Source organism: Rissa tridactyla, chromosome 1 (genome assembly GCF_028500815.1).
Source record: "Rissa tridactyla isolate bRisTri1 chromosome 1, bRisTri1.patW.cur.20221130, whole genome shotgun sequence".
In the NCBI taxonomy this organism is placed as follows: domain Eukaryota; kingdom Metazoa; phylum Chordata; class Aves; order Charadriiformes; family Laridae; genus Rissa; species Rissa tridactyla.
In genome coordinates, this window is record NC_071466.1 from 57,592,959 (window position 1) to 57,610,920 (window position 17,962).

The following is a 17,962-nucleotide window of genomic DNA, read 5'->3' on the forward strand; positions in this document are numbered from 1 at the left end:
ACAAATGGCACTAGACTACCATTGAATGAATTTTGAATGAAACATCTAACATGCAAATTACTACTGAGGACCTTAGGCACCTTACAGGAAAATATTTAGATTTTGTGACATCTACATTGAGGTGTAAGGATCTGGAGCCAAAAGCCAAAGAAAATCTTGGGTGAGCTTGTTCAAATGAGCTTTATCTGATCACGGTATGGCATGTTATTTAAATCATTCCTTTTATTTATTCTTGTTAGAACTCAATTGTTCATTAAACCACTTGATATCAAGCTATCTAGTGTTTCACATAGACTGTTCTGGAAAGACAGAATTTCAGCTTCTGAAGAAGAACGTTATGTCAGTCTACTACTACAAAAGAAGAAAATGATCTAATATATGCCATATCTCTTATTGTCCACCCCTGAAAAGGGAGAATGGTCTAAAAATGCACATGAGGATAAGGTAAAGGATAAAATTATTTGCAAATTATCTGAAAAAATTATTTGTAATATCTAGTGGAGGGGGTTATGCCAATAACCTTCAAAGAAATACAGTGAAACAGATGAACAGAAAAGACCAACGAGCTAAAAAATCCAAGCAGATCCATGGCTCGGAAGAACAGATATTGAAGAAGCTCATACTATAGCTTTAGAAATATTTTAAATGAAATTTTGCTGGTGATGTTTTTTTTTTCTGAAATGTACATGTTTCTTTTTCATTATTATTATCGTCTATTTCTGCTTGTAGCTATTCTGTCTTCGTGGACGAGTGAAACGGGCAAAGAACATTAGTCTCTAAACATTAATAATATATAATGTGACTTTGTTCTGTTATTTCAACTGCCTAAACAGAAAGAAGAGCACAAGCTATTATTCTGGGGTTTAATTTTGCTCTCATTTGTTATCTTAGAAATGCCTGACTTGTTTACTTAATTTTCTGAGGATGATGTAAATCTACAGTGAGATGGTAGCAAGACATATTTTTTTAAGGCCAAAAAAACCTAAATATTTTTTAAACAAATCAAGTTGATAGTGTGCATAACTGTACTAGCAGGGATTGTACCAATGGACAAGAGCCAAGCTTTTCTTCTGTATTCACTTGGAACCAGTAATAACTGGAAAGAAAAGTAATCACTCACGACTCACATGAGAAGGAACTTCTTTACTTTGAGGGTGGCAGAGCACTGGAACAGGCTGCCCAGAGAGGTGGTGGAGTCTCCCTCTCTGCAGACGTTCAAAACCTGCCTGGACGTGCTCCTGTGTAACTGGCTCTGGGTGACCCTGCTCTGGCAGGGGGGTTGGACTGAATGATCTCCAGGGGTCCCTTCCAACCCTATGATTCTATGATTCTATGACAGAACTCATGTGAGAACTTGACTTGAGGGCTTTTTAACTGTAAAATGCACTCCCAGATATAAAGTAAGATTTTTACAGCAGACAAGACTTGGTCTTTAATAAAGTAACAAATGAGGAAAAGGATACTTTTTGACAGACAATTATATTTAGGAGCTGTATCTATATAGCTAAATAAGAATTGGATCGAGGATGAGAGCACGCACTGCTTCATGTCTCCAGTGCTCACAATTAGCCTCTTTAATAAGAGAGTTACCTTTGGGAGAACTGTTTGGAATAATCCAAAACAGATGTAAATTACAAAGATTGAGAAATGTCGACATTCAGTATCTATTGCTCTAGCTTATTCCCCGGTTCTCTTTTATTCGGCACTGTAGGCATCCTAAAAAGTTGTATCATCTGTTGCATTACATAAAATTGGTCAGGGATTGCAGGTGTCCTACTTCCCAGAGCAGAATAACTATATCTAGGCTGCCTGTTGGGAACAGTCCCTAGACTATGCTAAGGCTCAAACTGGGGTCAAGCATTTTTTGTGGAGAGTGCTGGCAGGGTCAGTTCAAACCTGTGGTGGCTGGGAAGCATGCTGATGATGGAACAAAATGGACAGCATATGCTCGTGCTTAGGCCCACAACCTGGCTTTTTTGAAGTGTACCTTCAGTGAAAATTGTTAGTCATTTCTACCTAATTCAGTAGTTAACTGTCTGTGAGAATTTTGTTTGCTTACTAAGTGGTTTTGAATGCTACATAAATAACTACTGAAAATAAATATCTGGATTTTGAAGTAGTAGTATAATAATAAGCTGGGATAATTCCTATTTCTACTGTTCAAGCAGCAGCTGTTTTGATCCTGAGGTAATAAAGGAATATCAAGAAAGCACAAAGGGCAGGTTAGAGCTGCGAGGTGCAGAGCTGGCTCACAGCCACCTTACTGATCCCTGCTCCTGTTCAGGGAGCAGAATGGATGTCTATTTCTTTCTGTCTTCAGATGAGTTGGCTTAGACTGGAGAGAAATGTTGTGTTACTTCCATCAGAATTCCAGACTGCTGTTTGGCTGGTGATTTTATGGAGTAGAATGAGTCTGCAGACTTAGGCCTGGATCTTGGGCAGGAAACAGTGGATTTGACATAGTAGTGTGTGCGTTGCTTGTACTTTCTGCATCATCTCAGGGATGTAAAGGTTATAGCTGATTAGAAATCTCTTTTTCTCTTTGAAAATTTAATTGAAAAAGCAAAAACTAAGAAAGGAGCTGATGTACTTTGCACAAAGCTACAGCTTTTTATTTAAAAAAATCACCACCAACACTGGCCACAATCATGAGGGACTAAAAGAGTTGTAATACTATTTATCTAAATATTAGGCCCCAATATAAGCTGGACTTCAAATTTAGAATACATATTTTTGTTAAGGATCTTTTCCATTATTGGAAACGAAACGCTGCAGGAGATTCTTTTTAAGATAAGATTTTTAAGTATTCAGGTATGTAATGCTAGGCAGAGGAATAAACTGTAGCATAGTTTATTCCTCTCATTTGAAAGAGTTCAAAATAGTCATACTTCTAGAAACGATTCTTCTAGATTTGATTTGATTAGGTAAATTGGATTCACTGCTGGGATCCTTTTGGATTCCCTTTGCAAGTAGTTATGATACACACATAAATGAAAGAGAGGAAATATTATGACTGAGCTTAGTTCACATTGACTGCAACAGAGTGTCATCAAGATATTTTTATTGAAAAAGAATAAAATAAAATTCATAGAAAATCAATGTTTCGCCTGAAGGTATATGATGTGTAAGATAAGTAAATAGGATACTAGATTTTTGTTGAAAGAGAACCAATATCGCATCAGTTTCAATAGTGTAAACATAAGTTTCCTGGCCTTTCAGTGTTATCACTCACAAGAGATGAAAACACTTGTAACTTCCTGCAAGCACAGGAAAGTAAAAAAAGTTTTCTCATTTAAACCAGATTTACTTACATGAATTCATAGATTTCTGAGAGCTAGAAGGGACCATTTTGGTTATTTAGTCTAACCTCTTGCATACACCGTCCTTGAACCTCTGAATTAAATCATACTTTAAGACCAAAACCTATTTGATCCAGAACATATACATACCTGACCAGAACTGTTAATAAATTATTTTGATATAAAACAACCTTCATGGATATTTTAAATACATGACATTAGTAATATAGATTTGTTTGATTCACTTTGAATGTATAAATAAAAGGTTTTGATTATTTTGCTATTTTCATATTCTTTGGCCTGCTACACAAATCTGTCAAACTTGTTTGCCATGTAGGTGCTTACAAAGCTGGTTAAATAAATTCTTGAGGTGGGGTTTTTTTGGTACACTTAAGGAGGAGCTCCTTGGTTAAAAACAAAACTATTTTTTTTGTTCCTTTTTAACCACTGTAATAGAATTCCTGTGCCATCCTTTCTGAATAGAGGAAACAAGGACTGGATTTAGGACTAATATAACATCCCTAATCTGACTTACTATTCCTATTTCTGTCCCCAAAGATATCACATTAACATCTTTGGTTAGAACACTGCTTTTGATAATTCTGGTTACCCAGAACACCCACAATTGTTTTACAGAACAGAATATTTTGTCTTCTAATACGCATGTAATACAATATTTAGTCTTGCAATTTTAAATTTGTCTGTATTTTAGTATGTGTTTAAAAATTCATTCAGTTACCTGGCTTACTAGATGAGGTATTTTCTTAAACAAGTTTGTCACTTCTCTTTGTTATTTAGTAGTTCTCCAGTTCTTGTACCAATGAAAGGTTCATCATTACCAGTAAATCAGCCTCATCAGGGGCCCAATTTATATACCTCTATGCAAATGCACATAGCATGGGGAATAAACAAGAGGAGTCAGAGATGTGTGTGTACCAGTATGGTCTTACTGGTATCACGGAGATGTTGTCCACGTGTCCGTTGATGTCCAAGTGGAAACCAGTGAGAAGTGGTGTTCCTCAGGGGTCAGTTCTGGGGACAGTGCTGTTTAACATCTTTGTCAGCGACATGGACAGTTGGATGGAGTGTACCCTCAGCAAATTTGCTGACAACACCGAGCTGTGTGGTGCTGTTGACATGCTGGAGGGAAGGGATGCCATCCAGAGGGACCTGGGCAGGCTGGAGAGGTGTGCCTGTGCCAACCTCATGAAGTTCAACAAGGCAAAGTGCAAGGTCCTGCATCTGAATTGGGGCAATCCCAAGTACAAATACAGTCTGGATGGAGAATGGATTGAGAACAGCCCTGAGGAGAAGGACTTGGGAGTGTTGGTTGCTGAGAAGCTCAACGTGAGCTGGCAATGTGTGTTTGCATCCCAGAAAGCCAACCGCATCCTGTGCTGCATCAAAAAAAACATGGCCCGCAGGTTGAGGGAGGTGATTCTGCCCGTCTGTACTCTCGTGAGACCCCATCTGGGGTAGACCCCCCAAAATAAGAAGGACATGGACCTGTTGGAGAAAGTCCAGAGGAGGGCCACGAAGATGATCAGAAGGCTGGAGCACCTCTGCTATGAGGACGGGCTGAGAGAGTTGGGATTATTCAGCCTGGAGAAGAGAAGGCTCTGGGAAGCCCTTACAATGGCCTTCCAGTACCTAAAGGGGGCCTATAGGAAAGATGGGGAGGGACTCTTTATCTGGGAGTGTGGTGACGGGATGAGGAGTAACAGTTTTAAACTGGAAGAGGGTAGATTTAGATTAGATATTAGGAAGAAATTTTTCACTGTGAGGGTGGTGAGGCACTGGAACAGGTTGCACCGGGAAGTTGTAGATGCCCCATCCCTGGAAGTGTTCAAGGCCAGCTCGGATGAGGCTTTGAGCAGCCTGGTCTAGTGGGAGGTGTCCCTGCCCATGGCAGGGGGTTGGAACTACGTGATCTTTAAAGTCCCTTCCAACACAAACCGTTCTGTGATTCTATGATTGCCATTTTGTGTTGTATGCTGCTTTCCAGGTCATTGATAAAAATCTTAAACAATCTTGAAAAATTGCCAGACCCTGTAGGACTATACAACAACCACACATTCTTAGTGATAGTTTTCCTAATTATGTTTACACTCTGAGATTTGTTATGAATCTTCAAATACCCTTATACATGCCTCTGTAGCTGCTGTGAGCAATTCTTCTTACCGAAACGTTTTATAGCACCAAGTCATATATTTACAGAACTCTGCAAGTACTTTATTACAACAGTGTAACTTCTGTCACACAAACCTGCATTTTCTTTCTAAAAGATGAAATTTCACAAAATTTATTAATGGTTCTTTTTGGTATTATAACCATTTTTAGAATTGCTATTTGTGTCAAAGAAAGCGTTCCAATAAGCCACCAGTGAAAATTCCAAGGGGTCTTCAGGCAATTGGGCAGTGAAAGACCTGAGCCGGATGCCCAACTTCCCAAAGCTATGTAGTCAAGGTGTGAAGTTGGAGACTCCCAGGGACCTTTCAGCTGTTCTACACCTGAATAATTCACCTGTGCTCATGTACCAGAGTAGTGGTAAGAAAACACAAATTCTCTGTGAAAATAAAATTCCACCAGCAAAGGATATGTTTTTGATACCAAAATCTTAGTTCAACAAACTTTCACCAAAACTAAGGGAAAGATCCAGCAAATCTAGCCTGGAATATCGGTGTGCGTACTGCAACCTCACAACACTGGTGACCTAACCCGTGCCATAATTCAGTCAAACTAACATGGTTCAAAATAATATTTGCTGCTTATTTCATTGAAATTGAAAGACAATGATGTGTAATTAAGTTCACAGTATTTTTTTTTCAAGACAGTAATTTTATAGAATAGGAAACCTTTTTGGACACCTAAAAGAAAAAGAGATTATTTTAGCCTGCAATAAAAAGAGAAGAACATTTATTATACTAGGTTTTTTTAGGCACACAGTATACAGCTAGTAATTTTCCTTATTCAGCCGGAAGACCCAGTAAGTGTATACAAAAAAATCATCCAGTTATAACCTGTGTTTCTTTTCCTCTTAAATAATAGCTTTATAAAAATTGCAGCACAACAGACTAATCATTTTAAATGCCTTTTATCTTTATTTGTAATGTGAATCAAACTAGCTTTGAAGAAGTACATAGGTATAAATTTATTAAAAAAATTATACTAGATCTAAGCCAGGCTTGGTAGAGAACCAGCACTGAGATCTGTGAATTTATATGGAGACAATATTTCCTCTTGTGCCATTAAGGAAAGTGAAGAGAAAAACAAAATCCAAATTACAAATAAGCTTGTTCATTCCTTAATCTCTACTCTTTCAAGTTTTTTCAAATTTTGGAAAAAGTTGAAGAACAATTTTTCAATGTTGAAACTGCATTTAAAGAAACTTAGTGGGATTGTCTGAGTTTTCAGATCTATATTCATAAGTCAATAAAGTTCAATAAGTAGAAAGGAAAAAAAAAAGAGAACATAACTACTTTGGGCTGAAGTTTAGCGAAGCAGGAAAATATAAAGACCTTATTACTCTAATACATTTTGAAGACTGAGCCAGAGATACTGAATGTAGAAGGGGATGCATGTTTTCAGGCTGAAAAAATGTATATATGTAAATATATACTATACTATACTATACTATACTATACTATACTATGGAAACCTTGTTTGAAAAACTGTCTTGCTGGAGGTTCATTCCCACATTTATGCCACAAAGCTCAGGGACAAAGACTAACCTGTCATACAGCTGGCTTTGGAGCTGTGTCATGATTTGAACTGGGCCAAAAAAAAAAGAAAAGTGTCCTGTTTAACTGGGTGTAGTTCATTAAACTGGCTGTGTTTTGTTTCCATAAATACTGTGTTGGCAAAAGTATGGCATCATTAGTTACTATCATTCTGTGGATCCTGGAGTTTTCTTTTAAAATCAGATAATTATTAGAGAGACATATATGAAATTTTGAGTACTCGCTGAAGTTTTCCATCTGTACCGCTAACTTGTATACCCTATCTTCAGCTGTTACAGGGCAAATCATTTCCTAAATATCATAAATGGGATCTCCAACAAACAGGCAGTGGTGGAGGTGTGGATGAACAAATCAGTGGAGACTGTGATGATGAAGATGGTTGTGGAGGATCAGGAAGTGGAGAAGTCAAGAGAGTCCTGAAAATTACAGACAGTAAGTCCATTATTCTATTTCCTTCATACATTTAAATAGTCAATTAGCATATTTCCCACTAAGAAATACCACTTAATTATCTTGGAAAAGGTGTGGAAAAGTTGTCTGTATAACAGTTCCAAGATTTATAGGAATAGGACTGCAATTATAGGATTTCTGTGAGCATGGTATCATGACTATCAGTTTCAGCATAACACATTAATACATATTTGGCATAACGTAGACAGACCTCAACACAGTATTTTAGTCAGATAAAAAGTGTTAAAATGACTTGTTCCTGTGAGTTACTACTTACACATAAAAGGTTTGGCAACTAAGCAGAGAAATTGTTCTACCTTTTCATGGAACTGTGGGAAAATATAAGGTTTAGTTGTAGCTGAATTTCATAGAGCAGTATTGGAACCAATGTACTGTAGCCCACTCAGCATCAATGCTTCTTACACTTCTTTCTGCCTTTTTACTTTTTTTTGTTTTTTATGTCTGCGGTGTGGTTTTTTTTTTTCTTTTCTGAACCACATTTGTAACATTCTTCTTCAAAAAATTTTGACATCAGAGCAATTGGATTGAAGCACAAGTAAGTTAAGTACTTCTCTGCATCCAGACATTATTCTGTGTCACTTACTTCTCTTCCAAGTGCAGAAATATAGGCAGAGATGATGGTAATAGAAGCCTGGTATCATAAAAATTGCATTTCTGAATTTTGGTGTTTTTTGGTTTTTTTTTCATTTTTCTGAATTTTGCATTTGAAATTTGACACTAATGAATAATAAGTCAAGGTTGGGGTCAATCCCTGAATTTACCTGTATTTACTGAATTAGAGTGTATCCCAAGTTTCCAAGCTTAGGTGAGAACCCCAGGTCTTTTTTGACTTGACAGTGAAAAGACAATCTAGAAATGTGGCCGTAGAGCAGCTATAGTGTACGCTTGCCCAATTCTGATCTAAACAGCTGGAGAAATGAGACTGAGTATCCTGGAGCAAGCCTTAGCAGGTCAGCTTAGATTCAGCCTAAGATGCTGTTGCACTGATACCTTGTCTGTACATTTTCAAGTCCTGCTGTACTTCTTTAGATGGGAATTTAAGAGGTCTGCAAAAAGATTTGGACACTTACTTCCTGAGAATGCATTTGAAGATTTAACTTTGGAAAAAGAAGTTAGAGATCAAATATTTAAAAACAGATGTACTTTGGAATACTGGATATATTATATCTATTTGATAATGACATTCCGTGGTATGGAAAGACTGTAAAATAGTCTTAGAATATGACTAGAGCTATTAAGCAAGTATTAAATGACAAAAGAATTGTAAGAATAGTACATTTTCTTTCACCCTATTCTACTGCGTTATAATTTTCTTCATATTGATATATTTAGTGTAATCTTTTCAAAATGCCAAAAATATAATTAGCCTTCATATTCTCTTTATACTACATGTTTTATAAATTTCTAGAATTATAAACTATGTATTAGGCATACTGAAGTTTGCACGTAATGCTGTTTCATTTGAACCTTTTCTGAGACAGTACTTAACAAAACTATGAGTCCATACCATTCAATATAATGACCTGTGCATATATATTGAATTACTAGTACCTTTGATGAGCTGTTGTGATTTTATGGATTTATGCTGCCATGAATTTAATATTTGGAATGCGCCTTAAAAGGTGTCTTGAATGTATATCAGAAAGAGTCACACATAACATTACTTTACTTTGTTCTGGGGTATCACGTGCGTTTACTGACATCGACTTTCTGTCCAATAGAACTGCTAAAACATTCCAATTAGTAAGAATTTTGTTACAATATAAGTCAGGAAAATCTTTTTCTTTAGAAATCACTTAAGTGTATATTTAAAATAAACAAAACAGGGGCTTGAACAATTCTTTTGAAATGTTGTGATGTAAGAGTGAGAATTCGGGAACTAAAAGCTAAATTGAAAGTGAAAAAAAGTTAAGTAAGTGTATTTTAGTAAGCAAACAAAATTATCATATCAAGATTTATGATTTTATGTAAGAAATTAAAATGCAACATTAATTAAAAAATTAAAAGGCAACATCATCACAATTTAAGTTGGTGATAGTTATTAGCTTCAGGTGACCGGTATCAATTTTAAGCTGAACTCTTTGTTTTTAAACTGGGAAGCTAGATTTACTCCGGTGATATTTCTTACTGATCTTTGAAAAGCATGACTGAACTTCAGCTAAACCTAGATGTTGACTACAGCATATTTGATCCTCAATGTTAGCTTGTTAGTTCTAGTGCTTTTTTGTGCATCCCATTTTTTTTTTTAGTTGCATGCGAATGGCCAGAAACGTCTGAGTATTCTTCTGTATTTAGATATGTCATGGAATCACAGAATCACAGAATGGTAGGGGTTGTAAGGGACCTTTGGAGAACATCTAGTCCAACCCTTCTGCCAAAGAAGGTTCACCTGGAGCAGGCTGGACAGGAACACATCCAGGAGGGTTTTGAATATCTCCAGAGAAGGAGACTCTAAAACCTCTCTGGGCAGCCTGGTCCAGTGCTCTGTCAGCCTCAAAGCAAAGAAGTTTTTCCTCATGTTCAGATGTAACTTCCTGTGTTCCAGTTTGTGCCCACTGCCCCTTGTCCTGTCACCAGGTACCACTTGATCACAATCCTCTGAGCCCTGACATTCAGCCAGTTCTCAATCCACCTCAGTGTCCATTCATCTAACCCACACTTCCTAAGCTTACCTATGAGGACATTACGGGATATGCGATGGGATATGTCATATATAAATATTCATATATGTCATGGAAGACCAACCAAACTTATTTGTTATATAGAAGCTTATATTTGTAGTCCTAAATAAACTGATACAAAAAAGAAAAAAATTCACACTTGCAGTGTGAACAAGATTGAAAAGTTAGATTTGTTCAAATCCAACCCTTCATAAGCTTCTGATCTGCAAACGCTTGCAATCTTGCTCAGAAGCCAAGCTCAAGAGTTGCTGTACATCTGTATAATATTACTTTGTTTCTTCTGGTATATAACAGATCATTGTTCAGGTTTTCCACTGTTACATGCTGCTTCTATGTATTATAAAACACTCACTTATTAGTGTAACGAACATGACCACTTTTTTAAGCTGAAAAACAGACCTCAGCTGCAGTAGGACTGGACAAGTAGAGATACAATGAACTGAGTTGGCCAATGTCCACATAGCAACTTAGGAATCATGGCAGAAGAAAAATGATGCACAGTAGAAATATCAGTGGCCTAGTATTTCATTGCTGTTAACTTTCAGTTTGCAAAAAAACTGTAAGAAAACCATAAAGACAGAAGGCAGACATAGGGTGGGGCAAAGAACACATAAATGTGGGTGATAGTCCTATTTCTCTATAATACAGAGACTTAGTCTTCCATCCATATTGATAAATAGGTGACAGTAGACGTGTAAAAGACAGGAATGACACCAGGATTAAACTGTAGCACCAAATAGTTTGAATGTGGGAATACGAACTCAACTTTTACTGTTGCAGTTTTAAATACATACTCTTGTTACAGTCATTTTGTCTAAGAAGAACTTTTAAGTAAAAACAACTTCTAAGAAGTTTTAATAAACTCCAGAAACCAGATACTTTCTTGTCATATTGGTATAGGACTTTATAATGCATTTAAAATTTTTGAAGCTCAAAATATAATTATGACATAGAATAGGTAAGTTATTTCATAATTATTTCCTTTTAATATGTCACATTAAAAGCATTGAAAAAAGATTATTTATGGGGTTTAGTAACATTTTTTTTATACATGGAGTCATACAGATAGTTTTATTTTTTCCTCACCAAAGAAACTTTTTACACTCTTAATTTTCTGGGCAACTTTGCATTGTCTCATAATCAGCCAGGAAAGAAAGGGTAATTATTACCTATTTTGTACCGTAACAGAGTCTGGAGGTCCTCACCAAAGTCCGAGTTCCTTTTCATTAACTCTTCCAGACATTTTCACCAAGGAAACGATCTTGTCTGCCACAAATTCATAACCGTAATAAGCTGATAAAGTATGATACAGAAGTAGCCCTTTTAAGTATGTTGCTTTGTATAAAATGTAAAGACAAGTCTGCCTTTTTTTTGATGCCATGTCATTGCCTTCTAAACACGTGTACGATGCTCAGACCTGAAAGGAACAGAGGGGAAGGGAGGAGATATGTTTCTGCCAAGACAAACCTCTAGCAATTTCATGTGAACACATAGCCTCTGAAGTCAAAGATGACTTATTTCTACAGCGTTACAGATGTAAGAATTGTTTTCATTTAATGTTGGAGACTGACAAATGTGTGATGGCAGGCTTTAGGCTTTGGAAGGCCAATGAAGAGATTTGATATTTATGACTCATAAGTGATAGCCCTAGCATTACAGTAGTGCTTAAAATATGTTGTGTTTTGAAAAATTCTGGTTTTCATATCAGTCAATCCTTACATTACATTCAATATTTCAAAGCCCTACACTTGTTCTGAATGCTTCGCTCTTCCTAAGTGCCTTTAAAATACAGCAAATTGGTACTCTTATTTGAAGGAATAGTACTAGAAAGGATTGTGCACTTTAAATTTATAAAATAAACAGTAGTATAAAGCCCTGACACTTCATTTACTAGTTTTATTCTGCTCTAACCCAGGAGCTCCCACAGGACTATTTCATGAGTCACAATGAATTACTTCCTCAAAACCCACTGCAGAATGCAAGAGGTAATAACAACAAATACTTATCACCTATATATTGATTTGAATCTGTTTTCAAACAAACAGCTCCGTGAGGAAGGGCTTATCCTGATATCACTCCTCTGAGGTACTCAATACCATCTATAAAAATTCTCATAAGACTTTTATCAAGGCCACTAATTTTCTGAAAAGCGCTCTACCACTGCTTTGTCTTTCTTTTTCTCAATTTGCCATGCAACATGGGTGTTTCTTTACTACACCAAGAGATCTCCTAGTTAGGGTCTCATCATAGGTGTCTTTGTGTTTAAGGTATTTACAGGCAAATCTGGTCTCTCACTTGCTTTTTTGTCTCACCTGATATTCATCCTGTCTGAGGCAAAAAGTCTCCAAAAAAGTTTTGGTTTTTTTTTTAGGACTACTTAATCTGTAGATTATTTTTTTCTTGTTCAGACTATGCGATAGAGGGAAAGTAACTTTGAGAAGGCTTTATTTTGTCATCTTCTGTTGTGGTTTAACCTGGCACGCAGATAAACACCATACGGCCATTCGCTCATTCCCCTCAAGTGGGGTGGGGGAGAGACTCAAAAAAAAGGTAGAAATCGTGGGTTGAGATAAAGACAGTTTAATAGGACAGAAAAGGAAGGGAAAATAATAACAATGGTAAAATAATATGCTAAACAAGTGATGCACAATGCAATTGCTCACCACCCACTGAATGATGCCCAGCCATCCTTTAAACAGCGGCCGCCACTCCCTGGCCAACTCCTCCCTGTTTTATTGTTCAGCGTGACTTCATATGGTATGGAATATTCCTTTGGCCAGATTGGATCAGCTGTTCTGGCTGTGTCCCCTCCCAGCTTCTTGTGCACCCTCAGCCTCTTTGCTGGCAGGGCAGTATGAGAAGCTAAAAAGTCCTTGACTTAATGTAAGCGCTGCTCAGCAATGACTAAAACATCAGTGTGTGATCAACATTATTCTCATCCTAAATCCAGAACACAGCACTATACCAGCTACTGGGAAGAAAGTTAACTCTAACAGCTGAAACCACGACATCTCCAGGTAAAAAGAGGATACTGTGATTCAAATAAACCAGTCTGTGTCACTTATCTGATGTTATATACTCAGGTCTCAAACATCCTTTCTCCTCCGTCTGATCCTTCACTCACTTCAGTATAGTTGCTTCCTTCTTTTTTTTTTTTTTTAATTTTAGATCTGATTCTGATGGCATCTTCTGTGATCAAAGCTTCTTAAAGCTAGCACATGTGTGAAACTTCATTAGGCTCCCTAATTCAAAGAGAGCAAATGTCACTAACTGCTATACCTGGAAATGTTCAAATTCTGTAGTGGCTTTTCCATCTTGCTTCTCACCACTGGCAGGCCTACCCGGGGCAGGGCACAATATTTTCCTAAATAGAAAAAGAAGAGTTATATCAATTCAGTAATACCAATTCACGTGAACAGGTGGAATTAGAAGAAAGTGCAACAATATCTCCCATTTGTACAGCTGCTTCTCTTAGTTGCTTCATCAGCCATTCCCATCCTAGATGTGCTGGAATTGAGCAGTTGCTGTTCACTGAACAAAATAACTAGTCTGAGTACAAATCTTATCTGTGCTATAACATACGATTTCACTGAGCTAATGTCCATTCAAAGTACTACACTGAGACACAAGAAGAAGAAAAGACTGGTTTAGGCAGCAAAGGCAAATGTGACAAAATGACTGTATTTATCTTGACCTCTGTTTATTATAAAAAAAACATCTGTCATTAAGCACATAGGACTTATATAAATCATCACAAGACTAGATTGAGATGGATTCACCGAAGGAGTTCAACATGAATGAGGACTCACGGTCTGAATTGGAAGTGGTACACAACTACACAGACTGTCAAATGCTAAATGAAGAGCCCCTGGATTACTTTTAAACTTCTTAAAAAATTGTATCATGTAATCTTAAAACAGTCTTAATCTCTATTTTAACTTATTAGGAAGCAAACTTAAAAGTATATGTATACAAATAAAATAGATTAAACATTCTAATGAACAATAAAATTGCTTTAATGACATGATATTCCCCCAAAGTACTTTTTAGAGGCTTATATTTGAAAGTTCCGGTCTGGATCTGCTGTTTACTTAAAAATATTTCAATACTTCTACCACACCTATTTAACAATAAGCTTGTTATTGATCAGTGTCTTTGAGTGCATCTTTATCCCAGTGTATTGGAAAACCAATATCTTTGTCTCAGAATGTAAATCTCAGAATGTATTAAAGTATTAGAAATATGGTCCAAAACTAGAGTTTCTTGCACAGTTCACAGCCCCTTCGCTTAAAAATCTATTGTCTAATTAAACAAAGGAAACAAAGACTAATAAGTAGACAAGTCTGAAAGTTACACTTTCAGCCTTAAAAGTTGTCAGCATGGTATCAGGTAACACAGTTAATCCATTCCTGTGTTCACTGGGCAACCTCTTCCATTACTTGTATGCCATTCACCATCCTCAGCTCCAGAAGTAAAGCACTGGGGTACAAACCATCACGGAAGTGGTGTGAAGGGCTTCTCATTAGATTTCTGCTGTCTGTGAGTGTCTCAGTATTTAAAGACTGAAGAAGACTGGTGGGACGCGCCAGATAGTGGAAGTAATAAAATCTCCATTATGATGTTTGCCATCTGTTATATTGCTTTAAACTCTCATCTGCACTCTGTGTTACCGCAGTAAAGGAAGAGATCACTTATGTCTGAGTAGGATTTCAGGTTTTATTTTGTTTACACACAACAGTATTCTTCCCAATCCCCCATTGTTAATGTGAAGTATTCTTGTTCAGTTGTTTTTGGAAGGGCTACATGACTTCATTCTTTATATATTCACTCAATTCAGAACGTTTCAATTCTAATAAAAATGAATTAAAAAAAATAAAATATGTTTGAAAGACAATTGTGGAGGAGGAGCAGGAAATGAGGGATCTTACAGGACATTCCACATAATTTTGAAAAGTGAGAAGAGAGTTCCTTTCCCCACTGTAGCATTTGCTGTGACTTCTGCACTAATTCCAGGCAAAAACATTTCTTATAGAACATGTTTTTACCCATTTCATAGAAGGACAATTCAGAATTAATTTTATAGTCCACAGTGGGAGACTTGACATGTTATTCACTGTTTAAGCTAGGACTGTATCTGTAATTGACTTTCTGGTCCTCTGTAACTGCTTCTGTGCTTTTTGGTCTAAAATTAGGTGAAACAAGTAAATGGTGTATTACTTTTCATTCAGTATATAACTTGTTGGTTCAAAGAGCTCAAAAGTGTCTACATATCTGTAAGACCAATCAGAAGAATTTGGGTTTTTTTTCCCCTTCTCTATCCAAGGAAACAGCTTGAAGGATTCCCGTGCTGGTGAGAAGGAAAAGTCAAAAGGAAGTGAATGAATCCAGGGAAATGAGTGAGCTTTCCTTCCTGTCCTGTTAATTGGAGCCCCAGTAATCTCCAGACTGATAAATTACCCTTTTATTACTCCAGTACCAAATAAAGTGACTATCTTCTCCAGGATGCTAATTTTATCCCTATGTATAGCCAATTAGTCTAAAGGTAGTTCAGGTGGTACTCAACCTGCATCATATCTTGACCACACAACACCATATTCTGATTATTCCAAAAAGGAGCTCCTGAGGAGCTGTAACCTACACAGGAAAATCCAGATCAGGAAAGGACGTAACAGAGTATATTATCTTTGCTCAAGTTCAGGAGGCATAAAGTAGTAGGCAGGAGGGTTTTTTTGAAACTTGCTAAAAACTAAGAAGTGGTTAAGTCTGAATTTGACCAAGAGGCAGGTTGTGTACACTAACACATTTGTAAGAGTGGCACTGGTTACTTTTCTTCTACTCCTGTAAAAATAAGAAAGAATTTGGGCTCTTGTCTATCCAGATGAATAGCTGTAACATCTATTATCTTATTCCTTTTACGCAGGAAATATAAAAGAATGAATTAGAAAGCAATATGCATTGATACTTTGCTGGAAAGTTTGTTTCCCTACTGGTCACTGTGAGCATGAATATTTATATATCAGTTCAATGAAATAATACATTGAGTAAAATTTTCAGAATTAGTGGTATTATTATAAGGTAATTCCCATCAAGACATAACCTCATGTTTTTAATGTAGGTAATTTGTAATAAGTACACTGCTCTGATGTGCTGTGTTTTAGACCAGTGAGTATACGCATTAAATGTTTTTTCTTAACTTAAAACCTTTGAAGAGTTTGAATTCCGTGATTCCGTGATTCCGTGAGTGATTGTGTGTGTTTGTGTTAGTGGTAGGCTTTATCATAATCTTCCTGTTGAGTGTAACGTGTTAATACCACGTAATGCACAGTTGAAAAGTACAAAATTTTGTATTAGCTGACTTTATTTCTGCTTCTGTGTGAATTCCCTTAGCAAATTTTATGTAACCCTTCCCCTTATTTGTTTTTGAATTAACAATCCAAGCTGACAGTACAGCTTTAATCCCTTACTCAGGTTAAATTCATCACTCAAGAAGAACAAATGTTGACTCCTGACAAAAGATTGTGTTCAAGAGAGAGCTGATACTCTTTAAATAGGAAACAACTGGGAACTGAAATGTCATCATTTGCTTTTTCCAATGCATAATATGAATATGCAGATCACACCTTTTTGCAAAATAAGATACAAGGAAGTTGTCTTGTAATTTTTCTCAGTTTTTACATGGTATTTCAAATAAAATTGCTTTGGTTTTTCTCACACTGCTTCATGTCATTATACTTCCAGCAACTTTATCTGTGCAAACTTCACAGCCTAGTGAAGGTCTATGCATAGGAGTCTGCAAGTGAATTTTTACTTTTTGTGGAAATCATTGGAACTTGTGTATCACTGTGGCTTTTTTTATGCTTCAATAATTTATATCGTTATGTATTACTATGCTAACACTTGATCATGCATACAGAAAAATCTTTGAACTTCATATGTGTTGACAATATGTAACAGAAACAAAAATACTGATTTATTGAAATGTAAATTTTCCACAGGAATGTACTGATTACAATAAATCTTTATCTTCAAAAGATTTTCAGTTTCCCAAAAGACAAAGGAAAGAGAGAGAAGTCTTCCTGTGAGAAGGGAGGGTGAGATATCCCTAGCCTCCCAATTAGTATTAGCCTATGAGAATGTTATTGATGTGTTATGTGATATCATCAAAGTTGTGTGATTTTCTAACCCAATCCCTTCAAATAAGCCAGTGGAAAATTGGTTGAGGTTAGTCCTTCAAAAACCAGCAGATTATGCACAAGTACATTGTCTCCTATCTTTACCCATTGTAAATCCATCTCTCTCTGGCCCAAAGACTCTTTAGTTATTTGAATACAGCAGGAAAAACTAGAGGGACATAATAATCAGGCTAAGTCTCTAGAGCTGTGGATAAAGTCATTCACCTAGCATATGGGGGAAAAACAAAATAACCCCTTCACTAGTGTTTGACACGAATTTAGGTCTTTGTTTTGCTGAAACAGCTTTTAAAAGGTTTATGTTTCATCCCATTAATGGATAAGAACTTTGAAAATTTCATCAAAGGAAAAGAAGACATTGTTTCCAACTCTTAAAAAAAGAAGTGCATCTTTATGCATTTTTTCATACAAAACATTTAAAATTACTTATCTATTCTAGATTAAGGTATGTACTATTAATTTTTGCATGTGAATCTGAGGTACGCAAAACCAAGTCAAAATACACTGCTTGTTTATGCAAAGTCTGGATAATTGGAAAATAATAAGGCTAATATATGTTACATTTTAAATGAGTTCTGATC

General features: G+C 36.4%; 1 protein-coding gene across 1 annotated transcript in view; it reads left to right on the forward strand.

Moving 5' to 3' along the window:
• The window catches only part of GPC5 (glypican 5), a 736,580-nt gene that overhangs the window by 393,207 nt on the left and 325,411 nt on the right, over positions 1-17,962 (forward strand). The window contains exon 7 of the mRNA XM_054188939.1: positions 7,309-7,471. Within this exon, the coding sequence (XP_054044914.1) occupies positions 7,309-7,471 (163 nt within the window). The remainder of the gene's footprint in view (positions 1-7,308; positions 7,472-17,962) is intronic.